The 18,542-nt window shown below is 39.1% G+C and overlaps 1 protein-coding gene across 5 annotated transcripts in view; it reads right to left on the reverse strand.

The window, feature by feature from the left end:
* The window catches only part of ABCB4 (ATP binding cassette subfamily B member 4), a 71,785-nt gene that overhangs the window by 12,101 nt on the left and 41,142 nt on the right, over positions 1 to 18,542 (reverse strand). For all 5 annotated transcript variants that reach the window (XM_050785263.1, XM_050785262.1, XM_050785264.1 and 2 more), the window contains 8 exons: positions 16,615 to 16,785; positions 13,739 to 13,885; positions 11,951 to 12,055; positions 9,815 to 9,892; positions 8,373 to 8,456; positions 7,141 to 7,344; positions 3,491 to 3,591; positions 1,753 to 1,893 (listed from right to left, as the gene is read on the reverse strand). In XM_050785263.1, coding sequence (XP_050641220.1) covers positions 1,753 to 1,893; positions 3,491 to 3,591; positions 7,141 to 7,344; positions 8,373 to 8,456; positions 9,815 to 9,892; positions 11,951 to 12,055; positions 13,739 to 13,885; positions 16,615 to 16,785 — 1,031 coding nt within the window. The remainder of the gene's footprint in view (positions 1 to 1,752; positions 1,894 to 3,490; positions 3,592 to 7,140; positions 7,345 to 8,372; positions 8,457 to 9,814; positions 9,893 to 11,950; positions 12,056 to 13,738; positions 13,886 to 16,614; positions 16,786 to 18,542) is intronic.

Consider the following 18,542-nt stretch of genomic DNA (forward strand, 5'->3'; position numbering starts at 1 on the left):
CTTTAAAGGATGGATATTGATTATGACAACTTTTAGGAAGGGCTAAAGATCCTGAGATCTACAACTTCACAAAATAATTTACTTTTGATACTAGCACTATCCCAGAGAAAGGAGTGGGAGTTCTCTAGTAATAATAGAGAACTTTAAGCTTTCACCTCCCAAACTTCTCAAGCTAAGACATTAAAAATGGGTTTTTAGTACCTAGGGGCTGGGATGAGAGGTATAGTAAGGCTTGCCTTTAAATATGATGAAAAGGTTAGTCACCAAAAACTAAGTTTTAAAATAGTGATGAACAACCCACATGTGGCTGCATAGCTTCCCTGTACTGCCTGTTATTTAGTTTTAGCATGAAAGAGTAAAAAGCTGTCTTCTAGGTTTCCATAATTTAACATTTCAATGATTTTAAAAAAGAAAGGAAGCAGGATTAATGTAACTTTCCAACAGTTTTCAACTTTCAGAAACGTTCTCAATATTTTTTATACAATAGTTGTACTCTAAGTTGTAATCCCCAGCTGCTAGTTCCATTTGTCCCCCAAAATCACTCCTCACTTTTTACCCATCTCTACCTTCTATCTCCCTATTCCATGTCTGGGGATTCCAACTGTCATGAACGGAATCAAAAGGTTTTCTGGTCCTCTGGTTTCACAGGGTTTGGCCAATGGAAGGCACAGCAGAGGATAGGGAGGCTGGAAGAGTGAGGCCAGGGTATGTTTCTTTGGCTTCTTTCCTGTCAGATTGCTTGTGCAGTTGCTGTCCCTCCATCAGAGACCACAGAAAGCACCTATGCTGAGTTCCGGCAACCTTTCCTTCCTCTTGCCTTTAGGCTTAGGGTGGTAGCAGTTTCTAGCTGGGTATTGCTGGGGTGTCAACTTCCTTCTTGGGTACTGCTTACCTTAACACTTCCCAGGCCTTTATAAATAGACCCTTTAGCAAACTCATCAATTAACCCATTTGCTGTGCCATTTGTTTCCTGCTGGGATCCTGATACAAAGATTATACAGATACATTTTTTCATGGTAATTTTAATTTTGGAGGAAAAAAAAAATACTAGCTCTTATACACTTTTGCTTTTTTGTCTTGACCCTGTTTCAAAAATGGCCGTTCACCACTGCTTTAAAATCATCCCACCAGAGCAGAAACATACTAAATGATCTTAAAAAGAGTGGCTTCCCTCTTTCAAGCCTAGATTGCAGCCTAATGGAATGTACTGAGCACATTATGAAAAGAAGGCATCAAACAGACCAGTAGTTTGCCTTGGAAACCAAGGAAAAAGGAGAAGCCGAGAGGCAAATGTTGGCAGGGCCATCTCATCTCAGGCCTGGTTAGGGAGAGAGTGCCTTTGCCAGACTTCCATCGAGTATTCCCATCTCGTTTTCCAGGCCATGTTTTGGTTGTAGATAATAGTAAGCTATATAACCCTGTTTTGAGTCCATGGTCACCAGCAACTTTCTAATTATGATTTTTTTCTGCCTATATTCCATAATGAGAAAATTTGCATCGTCCTGACCAGGGTTATATGTGCAACTAAAACTGTGCTTTCTGATCATTTTCATAAGCTTTATTGTAGTCCACAAAATGAAACTGCACTTGGAGTATTAACAAGATCAGATCTCTGTGCCCACCAGGATGGTAGATTTAAATCCCTGACCTCATCTTTGGACACAGGAGTCGTTTTTTTCCTACTCTAAACTTTTGCATAAACCTACTAAAACCTTACTATAGAATAATCTTAATATTTTTAAAACTACTTACAGAATAACATCTCTGAAGCGCATATGTCCATTCACAATGAGATACGCACCAAATCGAAAACAACCGGCATAGGAAAAATACATAAATGCTTGTGAGATACTAAAAGTAATTCCATAGATGTGTGCCTTCTGCACGGAATTCCTGAAAAGCAAATCAGTATACTCATAACCATCTCTTCAGCCTCCGTTAGCGCTGTGTAGTGGAAAGAGCACGGCTTCTAAGTCTGGCCAACCAGGTTTAAGTTCCACCTCCAGTTATATTAGTTTGGGTAAATGATAACTTCTCTAAACATTTATACAATGGAAATAATCACTGTAATGCAGAATTGTTTTGACAATTAAAAACCATATAAATGTCTAGCTCAGTGCCTAGTTCATAGCGGTTCCTCAAATGGTAACTGTTATTACATATTAATATCTGATGACTCCAATGTTCAACTCCTATTATGTAAGCATAGCTGTTGTTTCAAAAATGCCTAAAACGTCAGGATCTGAATTTAAGTTTGAATTATCTGAATGTGATTTACTACTATTATGTTGTTTCCTGTAACTAGTTGTACTCTGTTAGGTTAAAATTCATGTTTCAGATTCACAAAAGTTGAGTCCCTGAAGTTTACATAGATATACACCAGAAGTCCTTTCCCAAGCTAGATCCTGCCAGCCCCTGTATATAATTTATTTTGTACAGTTTCTAATTTGACCTCATGCTATACTTTATTGGCTTCTGAATCCTCCAAAAGAACTATAATTGAGTTACTCTCAAATATGAGGGCATTTTTGGCAAAAGGAAAAATTCAAAGTATTACTAATTTGGATGGTTTAACTTACGTGCTGTGAACATGGTGTTACAAAACTTAACTGAGCAATTTGTGATGCTATTGAATCTTTAAATTATAACCAAGTTCATAATTAGCTTCAGCTTTCTATTCTTCCTTAACCCTCCTTGAAGTTCAAAATAGGTTATCATTAATGGTGCATACATGTTTATATGTCCAACATCAAATGGACACAAAGATGTAGCTGCATGTTCTTTAGTGTCATATGAAGTGTGCATAACTGAGGAGATGGCATCAATTCAGACTTTTGAAGATATCTGTTCAAATTTGCAAGTGTTCAGAACTACTGTTCCAGTCTGCAAAATTGTAATCTAAGTTGTGTTCAACTTTGTTTGTGTTAAAACATACTCATTTATAAAATCAGGCTGCGGTGGAAATGAGTGGCAAATGGTGCCATTAGGAGTTTCTTGAATTGCTCAACTATAAACCACTGAAATAGGCTGTGTTTCTTTATCTTCAGAGTAGGCTGGATCTGGTCCTCATTCAGAGAACAAATGAAATACTTTCCTCTGGAACATACTCAATAGCAAGTCTCACTTTGGGTTCAGTCTACACACTGCAAAGGAAGATTTGAGCATTTCCTTAAAGGAATGTTTGTTCTAAGTCACCCAGATAGGTTATTTCTGTTGCCTGCACTGATGACCAACGACTGTGCAATTCTCTATATCTTTTACCTCTTGGAGACCTATTCTTATTGTTTGCATAAGATGTAAAAAATATAATTCTGTGTCCCAGTCATATCAAAAAGTTACTTATTTTCAGTGATAGAATTATTGACAAAAGGTCACCCTTATAGTCATATCATTGGTTGGAGCAGCAGAGCTTTTATTATCTTTTATAAGGGATAATAATTCAGCCTTAGGAAAGCACTAGGTTCTTAGCAGGAATCATATGGTTCATTACCTGTAAGGTCCGTACAATTTTTCAACATACATTGATTCAAATTTTCTTTCCTGGGTCAAAGACACAACTGTCCTAATATTTTCTATTGCCTCTGTTGCAATCTGTAACACAGAATAGACCTTCATTAAAAGTGGTGTTTTTACTTCTGAAATAATGAAAAATAAGCCCTAGGGCTCTGTCAAAAGCACCCTGAAGGTTATTTTGATAGGCTTTAATTTTCTTTACATTAAAAACAAAAGGTATAATATGTTCAAGACTAGCTTTATGACAAAACTGGTACTTCTGGTTCTGCTAAGTATGGTAGGCAAGTCTTTGTATGCCCAGGAAGGCTGATCAGCTTAGGGCAAGAACTGTGACCTGGGAACCAAGGGTCTGGTTCTATTCCCAGCCTGCCACCAGACAGTTACATGACTGGCCTTAGTCACAACCCCTTTGTGGCCTGACTTTCTTCGCAGGGCAGAGTCCTAGAAGAAAGGATTAGGCTGTGATTTCTAAGGGCCTATTGGAGCTGCCAATTATTTCCTCCCTGAGTATAACTTCTTATAAAAGCTGTCCACTCACAATGGGAAGGAGATCCCAATTGTAAACAACATGAGCATGCTTTAAATCTGTGGTTAAATCAGAGGCAGACATCTGACTAATCTGGGTCAATCAGATTTGGTTTCCTGGCCCTGGATACAAGTTTGAACTGCGAGGCCCTGTGGCTTCAGAGGCTGATGTCACATTGGGTATGTGTAAGAAGCTGGTCTGAATATATAGCATCTGAGGAATGGAATAGGTATATAGGAAGATTCAGATATTAGAGCCTGTGGCTCTAAGAGCCAGTTAAACACAAACTGCCTGTATTTCCTGTACTTCAAAGTGTACTTACATCAAATCGCTTTTACCCAAACCAGCCAGAGAAGTTTTCTGATTCTTATAGCCAAACCACCCTTGACAAATGTTCAGTCTGTGACTTAGCTATTTAGTCGAAATCATAGTTCTGTAGTTGAGTCATCTAAACCATCAGCACACAGAGCATAAGATCTTAATTTTAGGCTTTTAACAGCTTTAAGACTTTTTTTTACCTCAGTTCTTAGCTTCTGTAATGAGCTAAAAGGAAGATATTTGATGCTTGAGACTAAATAACCATAGATTTTTCATTTGTAATAAAGATATAACAGATAGCTATTACGAGAATAGAGAAAAATTACTGAGCTTTTACTATGTCCAAGTATTACCTCATTCACCGATATGATCTCATTTAGCGTCACAACCCTGAAAGGTAAATAGTATTCCTATTTACACAGATGAGAGAACCGAGGCACAGAGAAGTTAACTGAATTGCCTTAAGTTCTAAAGTTAATAAGTAGCAAAGCAAGAATTCCAACCCAGGCTATCTGATGTGGAGTCCACGTTCCTAAGCCATTATGCTATTCTGCTACCCCTGCTGTGTAATTTACACAAGGAGAAACCAGTAATGACTTGACACTTCTCTTGACATTCTAGTCATGGGTCAACTGCTTTGCGGGTTAGCTCAGGCACAGAGGGCCCTTAATCTCAGTGACCAGACAGGGCCTGGATCAAGACGGTTATGAGGCAGTCTTCCCTCCCCACTCCCTGCCCAGCAACCAACACTCTCACTACCAAGCCCTTTTTGGAAAATTGGGATGGGAATACCTCAAACTCTGTTGTCCTTTAACAATGATGAAACTGTACCCAGGTAAATGAGAGCATTTCTTTTTAAATAAACAGTGATTTAGGGTTTTTCTAGAACCTTCTTTCTGACTCACTCTCAATCAAGTGCTGAGTAAACAATATTAAACTATGATTGAACTGCTGATACTAACATTTAAAAATTTTTTAATCTTTCGTATTTTTAAAAGCCCTAGTAGGTCAAAGTAGCTACTAAAAAAAATTAAACTGGCCAGTCTGAGTTATTCAATCTCTGATCCCTAGAATAACAGGGTTTTAGCTGGAAGGAACTTGGGACAGTATCTGGTACAATTTCTCATTTTACTAAAGTGCAGCGTGAGGACCAGAGAAGTTGGGCATCTTCTCCAGCCTCACACACTGAGTAGCAAGACCAAGGCTAATAACGCAAGATTTTGTTTTGTTTCAATACTGCTCAGTTCTACCTGCTTTACTCTGACAAAATTCTAACAATTAATGGAGTTAAGACTATTAACTAGATTCAAGATGTTTTCTATCATGTTAACTTGTCTAAGAAAAGTTGATTTTCATTCCATCCAACTGACCATTCTCCCATAGGAAATGTGGAAAGAAGCAGGATTGAGGGGCAGGGGAGGAAACAGAGCTACACAGTGTTTCTTCAACAGTTAGTTGAGACGCTCAGAAGTAAAGGAAATGATGCCCTAAAGTACCCACAGTCAGCAGCCAAGAGAATCTTCAAGAACTCTGGACACCCAGGGGTTCCCAACTCCTGGGAACCACATATTGTCCTAGCAAGCTCCAAGTCCTGGAGAGGATGCAGGATGAAAATGAGGAGAGTGCATTCTGATGGAAACCTGGAGATACTATTACACCTAACACTGCACACAGCAGCAGCTGACGCCGGTTACAAGAGGACAGGAAAGGATTTCACCAGACATAACTGGTTTAGTGGGAACACGGTTGGTCCAAATGTTAATCTTCCCCCTTAATATGGTACCTCTGAAGCTAGTCACTCACCTAGTCTCTGACACCTTCTTCCCTATAGAGATACTGTCTGTTCCATTTCTCATAACTAGTGAAGGTCAGTTGCAGTAATGTTCATAAAAGGGCTTTGTAAAGTGCAATGCTATAAAAACTATATCACAATTTATATTTATCATCTGCTTCACTTCCTCATGTTTCAATAAAGGATAATAACATAAATCAGACTAAAATGTTCATGAGTATAATCTACATTTGAACATTTAAGTGCATGTACATGTAAATAAAATGTTTATGTGTAGATTTAAACACACTTAAACACATATAAAGCGACCATATAGTAGAGATAAGAACTTTGAAACTAGACCTGAACTTAAATCCCAGCCAAATCTCTAACTTCTGTTTGAATCTCAGGTTCTGCATTTCTGAGATTGGGATAACAATAGTGCCTGCCTTATAGGATTATTGTGAAAATGTAATAAATTGGTGCATATAAATACGTAGCACAATAACTGGCACATAGTAAGGCTCAAGTAAATGTTAAGCCCAAGAGCCATTATAGTGCGAACCACAAAATTGAGGCATTACTGCCATCTGGTGGCTGCCACCTTAATTATAGAAATCACAGCCAAGAAGAAGAGGATCTCTTAAATACCAGCACATGTCTGACCCTGAACAATTCACTTACAGTCTTCTGTATGAATGTTTCTGAAACAGGGATGACATTTGTCCAAACAGTAGCATTGGGATATGAAGTAAAATGAAATGCACTTTGAATATTCAGAAGTTCTTTATCATAACTATGTTAACTGCTTTCTATAGGCTGAAAGTTTTATGTTAATCACCTTATATTTAAGTTCTAGACATTAATACAGTAAAATATTTCATACACAATTGACAATTATTAGTTGTAGTGAGCACATTTAATTTTTAAAGCCTGCATATCATGATAAATAATTCAAATAAAACACGTCTGAAAACAACACTTACACCAATTAAAACCTTATTTGACCTACCTTTCCAGCAGCTTCCAGTTCTTTTTTATCTCTTTTGGCATTTCCAGCCAACAATTTCATTTCAACAATTCCTGATACAGCAATAATTGGAACAACTGCTAATAGCAATAGGGTTAACTGCCAACCGTAGATAAATGATATGATAATACCAGTTCCAAGGTTAGCTATATTCTGTGCAATTAAAGCCAACCTAGTTCCTGTGGCCTGGAAGAGAAAAAGCACAGAGAAAGTTTTAAGCTCCAATGCATGCGCTCCAGCCTTAGCCTCTTGGTCAGAATGATGAGTGGGTTCTGTGCCTGAGCTACATTGGCTTACTTTCATTACAGTAAACCCACGACACCTGTGCTTAACTCACGAGGCTCTGCAGACTTTTCTTCATTGTGCCTTTACACTCTCATTCCTCTCCTGCCCACCTGAACCAACATTCTACAACCAAATAATCAACTTCTCTGCTTTGTGGATGGGCACTGGGGGTGCATGTATTTTTTCATAGATGCAATGTTCAAAGAGGAAACTAACTCCAATGTACCTGGGTAATTTTAAAGACCATTTGCTTCAAAAGTGTAAAAGGGAAATTTACACACTCCCAGAGACCATCTGTTGTTACAAAGGGTACGTGTCCTAAGAGACAATCCACCACAAAGCACATATAAGGATGAATTAGTGTTGTACTGCTCACTGCTCAGAAAACAAAGGTGGCTGTAGTGACATTACCGTCGGCTCTCTGCATCCATTCCTCCTTCTCCTGTTGTGTGGAAGCAGTGAGCTGCAAAGTAACCCACCTCAGCTACAGGGGTGGGGACCTAGGCCACTCAGAACACCACTGTCCCCTGGAGACAGCTAGTGGTTCAGGGTGGGGCATGTGACCCAAATTAGATTTCAGCAAAGGGTTTTGTTTGGTGGTTGAGGTAGAGGTGTGTGCTCTCTTTCACTGGATGGGAAATAAGGAAGCTTGTAGTTCTACTTACTATTAGCAGCCATCCTGTGACTGCAGGGAATCAGCCTTGGGATAAAGCCAAAGCCAATGATGGGAACCTGGATTCTGGATTAAATCTGGAGGGGCAGTGGGTCAACCAACCCTGAAGTTTAATCTTCTGCTTATTGTTTACAGCAGTTTTGATTTGAGCTTTCTGCTATTTCTAGCTGGAAGCATCTTAACAAGTCTGGGTATGCTATATGCTTATCTGAAACCATGTTTGTAAAAAAATCCAAGTAGAGTGCAGTCTACATACTCCTTGGACTTGGGCAGCATCCGTGGCAAGTCTTGTAGAAAGTGCACCAGTACTGTTTTTATGGTCATCAAACCAGCTCATGTCCTATGGCATAAAATATACCTTTATATTAGTTCAAAATTAAAACAAGCAAAGAAAACCAGACAAAGCCTCCCAAAGCTCCAAGGCTGAGGAAATTTAGGGGAGACCTCAAATGCAGTGTAGTCCCTGGCCTTGCTCTGAGCACACTCCCCCAGAATCTGGCAGAACCCAGCTTCCTGACTGCTCTGTGGTAGCAGGGAGACCATCTCTGGTCTAGGGGAGCAGGGCTCATCCAGATGGCTGCCATGCTCTTTGCCAGCTCTGCCCAAGGCTGGGAGGCTGGTTGGGCATTCCATTCACCCAACCATCACGTCTTTCACTATGGACACTTCTGCCCTGATATGGTGTTGTCTCTCATAAAGGGTGGTGGAGCTGTCTTGGGCATCTTGTTCTGATAGATTCTAGGCAGGAGAAAATAAGCCCTGGTTTCTCACCAAGCTTTTGTTTGATTTTTTTTTAAAAAAAAAACAACACTGATTTAAAAGTGTGTCTTATATCCAGTTAGCCGCAGGTTAAAAAAGAAGCGTGTCTGAGACTTGATTTTAATTGTAAGCTACTCATCCATGGCATCTTTTACCTTCACATAAAATAATTTTTCCTGCATAGCAAGAGTTTAGGAGATACTGAAATAGGATTTGTAAACAGATTTAATTAGAATATACTCCCTACTATGTGCCCGTTTGTGAAAAGAAATGTAATCAGTTCCTGTCAATTGAATGGATAATATTCTGGCCCTCTCTTAGGCATTTTCTATAAAAATAGATAATTCATGTTTGCACATTTTCCTCTGTCATGCACTAGAATGTGAACTTACCAGGAGAGCAAATAATGGATTGTACAGTACCAGCCACCAGCACACTGTCTGATACACGATAAGTAATGTTTGAATAAACCAACACATGAATTAATGTGAAAATAGACCTCAAATAAGAAATAAACAAAACAATTATTAACATTTGAGAATACCTACAGTTAGTATGGTAGATTGTGGTACATGAGATTAAATGCTACCAACTAGCTTTTTCTTGGTTTAAAGACATCCTGGAGTCTCAATGGACTCACCAGGGCCTGCACAGGATCCAGAAAAGAGATACAGGTCTTTGAAATGATAGTGTCTACATGGAGAGAGATATTTACAGAATAAGCCAAAGCTACCCAAACAAAGCCTATTTCTGTGAAAAATAAATCATGAGAGGTCTTTAGCTCTTGAAGGACCAGGACAATTTGCAGGACTCTGCCCCATCCTTGCATGAATTCCATGGGTGGAAAACATGCCTATCAACATAGCAATAAGAACAGTAAGAAGCTTAATACGGAAGAAATGTGAAAAACCAGAAGGCATTTCCAGCGCACACTCCTACCTGTCTTAGCATTGCTTTAAAAGCCATTGACCGTAGTCTCCTGGTGAGGATCTCGCCAGCTTTCCCAAACGTGAAACCCTGGTTGAGAAAAAAGGCTATGGTCTCTTTTGATCTTTATGTATGTAATTGCACCAGACCAATCCTGTTCAACTTTTATGTGGCAAAGTTATGAGTTGTTTTACAGTTGCCACAGACCCTCAAGTCATGTTAATAACCTGAGCAACCCCAGATGAATCAAACATGCAACCATAGCGGGAACCTAAGTGCTCCAAACCAAGAATCAGGGACTGAATGAAGAAGCAGACACCACAATGCAGGATGCAGGATTCAATCAGATCGAACTCTGACATCAGCCCATGGCAGGATCCTGTCAGATGGCGCTTCCTGGCATCACCTCATTGCAAGATCCAATCAGATCACACTTCATTACCATATGCTTATAAAACCTGACCCAGCCTCCAGCTTGGGGAGATACTGCTTTGGGAACTATGCCCTGTGAGCTCCTCACTTGTGACAAGTTATAAAATTCCTTTGCTAAATCCTCCTTGATGTGGTCATTGGATTGAAACCCACCAAGTGACCAAACCCACTTCCTGTGTGGGTAACAGTTCCTAGTATTCTGACACAGGTGCATGTATTCACATTGATTTTATATTATTTGTATGTTAATCATCTATTTAAATAACAAAAGTCCAGGACCAAATACGAATTCAAAGCTCCCATGTCAAATTCATGTACTGCAAAATCGTTAGTATGCATTAGAATCAAAGACCAAAACTCTTAAAGGTGTCCAGTCCTGTCTTCTAAACCATTCTAAATAAGTTTATTTTTCAAAACTTTGAAGGGCAACATCTCAGTGACAAAGATACTGTGTGTAACTACAACATTCAGTTGGAATGTTCCTACTACTTCCAGTAAAGCAGTTAAATACAGAAGTAACAAAGTTCTACACAGGAATTCATTTTGGCTCGTGCAGTGTAGAGGAAGGATGTCCTTAAAAATAAGATCCAAATGAGTATGCTGGTGCCTGGTCACAGCTCCACCTGCACTCAAATTGGGGAACAATCAGGGTACTCTTCCTTCTCCAGCCTCTTTGGGACAATTTCCTTCTTTCTAATTACCACATCCAAACTGGAGAGGAGTCCAGATGTCCAGAAGTGGGCTGACTTCTGGGATGTGTGTGTCTCCAGCCACAGCGTGAGTGTTGGGGTAGCCGTGCCGAGGGCACGTGGGGGAGTGCACATCAGAACTGTTTACTAAGCCAGGGGGATGGGTGATCAGTGCACCTCGTGAATAGGCTCCAGGTGTTCCGTGTCCAGGACCAGCCTGCCCTCCCCCTCCATTTGCTGGCAGATTGCTACAGGCAATACAGTTCTGTGCATCAGCCCACCGTTCCTGCAGCCCCTGAAACACGTTTTTCTAGCTGCACTGCCTAGCATCCCAGGGATTGGGGCTGGATTGATCATTGAGTTGTGTCTAGTAGGGCAATGATTTCTAAATAAAAAGCTTGGTTTATTTTTGCCATTGGTTCAACAATAATAAAAGAGAAGCATGCTGGCACGACAAGGAAACACTATTTTGCTGACTGGATTGTATTATATTTGAAAGGCCTATGTGGTGCCCACTGGGTTAAAGAGACAAAAGAAATTAGAGAGAAGTCTAACTAGGTAGAAAAGTATAATTAGAGAGTTTGACTAGTTTATTTTGGCCAGGTCTACAATATTAGAATGCAAAATATTGTGTTCTTTCAAATAGTTCATCAGTTAAGTAGGAAGAGATCAGAGAAGTTACTTGTTATTCTATAAAGAGTAACAACAGGAAAGAGAATGCTATTGGACTGTACTTTCCCAGTTCGCAACCTGTTGAATTTAAGTTACTCTTATGCTCTGCAGTAAACTGAGGTCTCTTTTTCCTTGGTAATGAATGTTTGCTGAGGGCAAACTCGTAATGTAATATAATTAGGACACAGGGAAGTCACAGTTCCCCCTGATAAGGAGTCTACCCTCCAGCAGAGCCTTATGCCACTTGTGTTTGCAATTTATTTCACTGTAAGAATTTGGACGCTCCATTAGGTTTAATTTAACTTCTCTAATTAAATTATAAACTTGATGAGAAAGGCAAATCATGGGTACCTACCTGAAGGAAGAAAGTAAAAAAAGAAATAATTCCCAGACATAAGAAAAGCAAAGAGAACATGTTGCACTTCTGCTGCTTCACTGCATTGTCGCCTGGTCCAAAAATCTACAAAAGAATATTTAAAATGCCCACTTGGATTACATGATTGATCCTTGTTCATTCCTTCCATAAATAGTGGCTTGACTGTCACATGTTTAAAACTAGGCTTCAAATATGTAGGGTTTTGGTAATTGTGATAAAATATACATAACACAAAATTTACCATTTTAACCATTTTTAAGTGTATAATTCAGTGGCATTAAGTATAGTCACATTGTTGTGCAACCTTCACCACTATCCATCTATGGAACTTTTCACCTTCCCAAACTTCTCAAACTTGATACCATTACAATGACTCCCCATTCCCTCCTTCCTCCCAGCTCCGGGTAATCTCTATTCTACTTTCTGACTGCATGGTTATTAACATAGGTTGACATACTGCATATGGACTGTGAGTGGCTGCACATTTTAGCATTTGTTCCTCTTCCTATATGTCCCCTTCTCCCTCTGATTCCTCCCTGCCCCAGCCCTCCACTTCTCATTCCATCAGGCTTCTACCCAGAGGGGCCTCTCCTGAGCATTCTATCTGAAACAGCACCCCCAGCTAACCCCTCTCTATTACCCTACCCATCTTTTAAAACACTTGTTATCCCTCAACACGTTACATGTTTGTGGGATTATTTTTTTTGTTTGTCTGTTGCATATCTTCCCCAACAGAAACCATGCTGTTTGAGGACATGACTTGGTTTATTTCTGTACCACTGTATCTCCAGTGCCTGGAGAAGCACTAGGCAGATAGATGCCCCAAAATATATAGTCTACATTGCCTTGAATTGCAAGAGAGCCAGAGCTTGCTTTGTTTTGAAACTTTAAAAGATGTGGAGGAGGATCCTTTCTAATTTATTTATTTTTTGGCTTGTGGTCTTAATTGTGGATCAATGCTCAACATCACAAAATAATAAACTCTTAACATGATGAAGAATTATTTATCCTCAACAACAAAGTCTCTCCAATAATGTTAGAGGTTGACTAAAATTGTAGAAGACGAATTCTGGATTTCATGGAATTGATGGAGGGTTTATATCTGTGATAACTTCCTTTAAATATCCCCCAATTAATTGAATGATTGACTAGTATGTTTTCGTTCTTAGTCTTGGACTCCTCAAGCCTTGGAAGGATTGCTAAAATGGGGTGGCTATTGCTTTTTGAATACTTACTACAAGGCACACACTCTTAAATGCTTTCCAGATAGTTACCTATATAATCTCTTAATCCTCAGCCATGTTATGAGGTAGATTTATTGTATAGATGAAGAAACTGAGGTACCGAGAGCTATTGAGTGGTAAGGCCAGTCTATACCCAGTGCCTGGACTCTTATTAAACTCTATGACTTTAACCCCTCTCTGCTCCACTCTCTCCCCACCTCACTGTGCAACGTGTACCAGCTTCAACACACAAACAGATTGGGGATCATTATCTGACACCAGTTTCACCAAATGAAGACAGCTCATTAGAATGCCTTCTTCATTGATTTTACATTTTATAATTTCATTAATAACATAACTTAGAGTGATTCAAAGGCTACTTATCTTTTCCCTCACAGCTTTTCTCAAAAGGGATTTAAGGACTTTGGCTTAGTTTAATTTAAGGCTGCTTAATCCCAGAATGGAGCCAGTTAGTGAGGTTGGGAGAAGCAGCAGCTGATGAACTGATTTAATTCAGGCTGTTATGGGATGTTTGCAAACTTACCTCTATGATCTCTGAGAATATGACTGAAAATGCCGGCTGAAGCCCCCCATTGGCAATGGCACATACTGTTCCCACGACGAAGTAGGGCCATTCTGTTTTATTCAGTTTCAGAACCTTCAGAAAAGACACTGGTGGCACATTTGCTTCCTAGAACATACAAACATCAGGGCAAACTGGTGATGACGCAACAGTTACCAGAGTCCGCAGACATAGAAAAGGCATGGCCATTGCCCTCAAGGGACCTGCAAACTAGGTGCAGAGAATGACAAGCAAACTACTAGAGAGTAGGACAGTATATTATAACATGTTAACAATGTTTACTGATTACACATCATAAGCTGAGTATAGGTTGTTCGGCCAAGAAGCAACCTTCATGGTGTGCTTAGCCGGTCCCTATTCTGGCCTCAGCAGACTGTGAGGTAGCAGGCTCTGGGCACAAACACCTTGGCATCCAGCTCTGGAGTTACACTACACTGTGTTGGTATGACAGTCATGGCTGGGCCACATGAGCTGAGCTGCAGTTTTCTCATATATTATGACACAGTCCTGCCTCTCTAACAGGGATGATATCAGGGTCAAATGAGACAATACACCTGAGTAGATGGATAAACATCTTTGCAAATGTAGGAAACCATTACTAACTGGAGAACATGGGCTTGGCCTCCTCACCCCAAAACCCTGCCTTTTCTGTGCCATGTTTTCAACTCACAAAACCAAATTAATTACATTCCTTTTCTCTTATCACACTTTTCCCTGTGCAGAGTTCTCTTATTTCATAGCTTAGCTTGTTTGTGATTTTTTTGTTTACATATCTCCATTTCTAGTATGTAACCTTTTTTTAAACGTAAATATTATATCTTTATATTCCTAGAAAGTATCCAATTCCTGGCACATATAAGATTCTCAGCAAATGTTTAATTAAATGTCCGACCAAGCATGCAGGATTTAGGTCTCATAAAGAATGTTCTGATGATAGAAGCAGTTTAACATTAAACTTGAGACATAGGTGACTATGGAATCCCAAAAGCTTGAGGTCGCTGAGAAAGGTTATATTTATATCTCTAAAAAACAGAGAATATAGAAGTGGGTTCTATTCAGCCTTCTTCTTACAAATTACTCATTTTTTCTGTATTTCAGGGTTTTTTTTTTTCTCTCTCTAGTTAACTTTATCTTTAAGTCCCTATCTCCAGCATAATGAATGAATCTTTTTCTTGGATTACTGCTCTTCAGCACACAAACAGGTCTACCCAGGTCCCTCTAATCAGACTTAATCTCTCCCTCTCCTTTGGCACGTTGTTTTCTCCCTATGATGGTACTTGGGACAATGTTGTTGATTGCAGCATTTCCTGCCTCCCCCTCTTCTCTGTGCATTTCTTCAAGAGACGTGCTCCTGTGAAATACTGGAGTTTAAAGAGAGAGTAAAATAACTCTCAAAATAAATGAGGAAATGAAAAGTGGATAATTCCATAGCCAAAAGAGGAGAAATTGCTTATCTTACTTATAATAATGAAGCTCCAAAATGGTACAATTGTTATTCTTCTTTCTATAAATATACCAAGATTAAGACCTCTAAAAGAGGCCTTGTAATTTCTGCAGTAATAGCCTACACAGATAAAAACAGATACACTGCATTCTTGGTAGTATTAGTTTTCTCAGGCCAACACAGGAGTAAAAATAAACTCAGCATTCGTCAACAAATAACATCAAAATATCTCAAAACTATATCTTGAAATAAGGAAATCTTTTTTTGGAATGGATTCCCTCTCTGTAATAAAATTATTTGTTCCAGCCTGGGCAACATGGTAAAATCTTGTCTCTACAAAAAGCACAAAAAAAATTAACCAGGTGTGGTGGCACACACCTGTAGTCCCGGCTACTCAGGAGGCTAAAGTGGGACAATCAGTTGACCCCAGGAAGTGGAGGTTGCAGTGAGCTGCGATTTTACCACTGTGCTTCAGCCTGGGCAACACAGCAAGACCCTGTCTCAAAAAATAACATTATAAATAAATAAATAAATAAATAAATAAATAAATAAATAAAATTGTTAACTGGAATTAATAATCTTCTAAATCCAACGTTGCTATTTCTCACCATTCTCCTCTTTTTCTAGGTAAGATAATTCCAATCTAATTTAGAGTGTCAATGCATACCACAAAAAAACAAAAAAAATTGAATTTTCCATACTCATGCTAAGTATGGCCATGTGATTGAATTATGACCAATGACTTATAAGTAATAGTATTATATGGGAATTCTGGAAAACCTCTTTGTTTCTTCCTGTTGCTTGGACCACAGATGTGATAGGTAGGGCTTCAGGAGCCACATTAGATCATAAGTGACCCTGAGGATGGAAACCTGATGCCAGGGTAGTGCAGATAAAGATGAAGGGAGCTTGTGTCTATGGGGACTGTGGAGCTACCGTTCTAGCCCTGAGTTTTTCACCTCTAAGATTTTGGTATGTGAAACAGAAATAAAAGCTCTTATTTGCTTAAACGGATGCTATTCTGGGTTTCCTAATAAAGATAATCAAATGTAATCCTACCCAATAGAGTATGCAAATATCAGAGCCTCTCGTTTTGGACCAGTCTTATTATCTCTGGACCTCAAAGATGAATGTCAAATTCAATTTTAATATTAAGCCTCTCAGCACAAAGACTACATTTCTGGATTTTTTTTCCTTGAAAATCCATTTATAATTGGAACTGATTTCAATTCATTGTCAAATACATTTAAAATTTGAATTTTTTTTCTTTACAAAGAGTATGGCTCATAGTTGCAGTCATCTGTGCCTGAAAAATATTTGCAAGGCTAAGAATTTCAACAATTGTAGCAAAACTACAAAGTAAAAGACTTAATTTAAGTGAAAAACAACTTACAAGTCCATCGATTTCCACATCAAGGCTATTCTGACACATTTGTGAATTTTTAAGGTGTTTCTGAGTAGAATGCCTAAATAGGCGAGATTTCCAGCCATTTGGGGCCATTCCAGTGGCAGCCTTTTCATCATTTAGTTCAAATTCTTCTGACTGGGTCTGGCTACCTGATATCTGAAAGAATATCAAGACATTAAAGTGTATGTGTATGTGTGTGTGTGTGTGTCCAAATGGACGTAACCTCCAAGTTTAGAATCATAAAGCAATTTGGAATATTACATGTATCAAGCTTTTCAGATTTCCTAACTGCTTCTCAATCAAGAATAACTAAAAACCTATAAAGAACTATAGAAAAGTTAAATTCAATTTGAACAATAAGAAAATTGGAGTATAAGAATATTTTCTAAAAATTTAAAGACACATTTTTCATAATCCAGAAAGTATACAGGAATTTACTCAATATGCAGTAATCCAGGGAACAAGTCATGGCCACCAAGAAAGGGAAGAGGAGTACATGGAAACACTATCAAGGGTTTGTTTTTAAAGCTACAAACAAGGAAAGCTGAATCAAAGAGCCTGATCACTACCCACGGGAGGTAAAACTGTCTTCCTTGACTGGCTGAATATGGTCATCTTCCTTCCTCACAGTCCTGCTCTGACGCACACCTTGACCCACGTGACCCAACATGCAGGCTCAGCCTCATTGCTGACTGTGAGATCAACTCTCTTTTTAATGGTAATGGGGATGGGGAGTGGTCATCTAAGGACTTTTAGTTCACTGCCTAGTAAGGGTGAGGGAACATCAAGCCCTGCTGGAGTTGGACTTTGGTCTGCTTCCCTATTTGCTTCATCTATGTCCAACTACACATCTTAATGGTTGGTTCAGGGTCTTAGTCCTTGTAGTAGTGTCTTGTTCTTGCTCCTCCCTTCAAGTCTTGCCCTGAACCCAATCCTATGGCTAGTGCCTTACTGTACCTACAATAGCCAATTATGATCTCTTAGCCAATTATGATCTCTTCCAGTTGCTCATTCAACATCTGACAGAACACTGCCCATGTGCTTATATATTGCCTTGAACCGCATTGCAATGATATGTTCTGCTTGGTGGACTTCCTTATTTGCTCATTACTGAATCAATTTTATACCATCTCTCAACAAAAACCAATCTAGGCTACAAACTTTGTAACTTATCCCTTGCATTCTCACTGCCATCTGTTCCCACACTGCTACCAGCTTTATTTTCCTAAAGGGCAGCTCAAAATCATCCCCAGCTTCCCAGTACCTGCCCAAGCCTGGATCCCCAAAAATCTAGCTCATGGCAAGTCAAACTGGACCACCTCTCGTGAATACTTCCCCGGAACTTTTCCTCTTTTTGTAATCTCATCGATGCTATCAAGAGGTCCATCTCAACGGACAGTTCTTCCAATAAGCCCATTCAGATTTTAGCTTCCTTCTATGACCAAATGAACATTACTTGTCTCTTTCATAATATTTTTTCTGTGCCTTACCTAAAACACTCACTTGGTGTTGGGTGCTTCAGCTGAAAGTCATCAAGCTCCAAGCCAAGATAGCCACTTTTCCACCAGGTGTTAAAAAGTATCTATTTAAAACCAGTAGCCCTCATTTCTTCCACCCAGATATACTTCAGATGTCTCAAAGATTTAATTGTAAAAAGCAGAACAATAAATTCTGAAAGGAAATGGGGTGAATATCCTTTCAAAGAACAACCTCAAATCCTGAAGACATGGAGGAAAAAACTGACAACCTAATTACATACAATTTTAAAGCTTCTTTATAGTAGCCAAATATAACAAAGTGAAATTGAAAGGAACAAAGCAGGAAAAAAAAAATCTCTCCAATACATGTAAGAGAAGAGTGTATTTCCTTTTTATGTAAAGAGTTCTTACAAATCAACAAGAATATTAGGAACA

This window comes from Macaca thibetana, chromosome 3 (assembly GCF_024542745.1).
Source record: "Macaca thibetana thibetana isolate TM-01 chromosome 3, ASM2454274v1, whole genome shotgun sequence".
Classification (NCBI taxonomy): Eukaryota; Metazoa; Chordata; class Mammalia; order Primates; family Cercopithecidae; genus Macaca; species Macaca thibetana.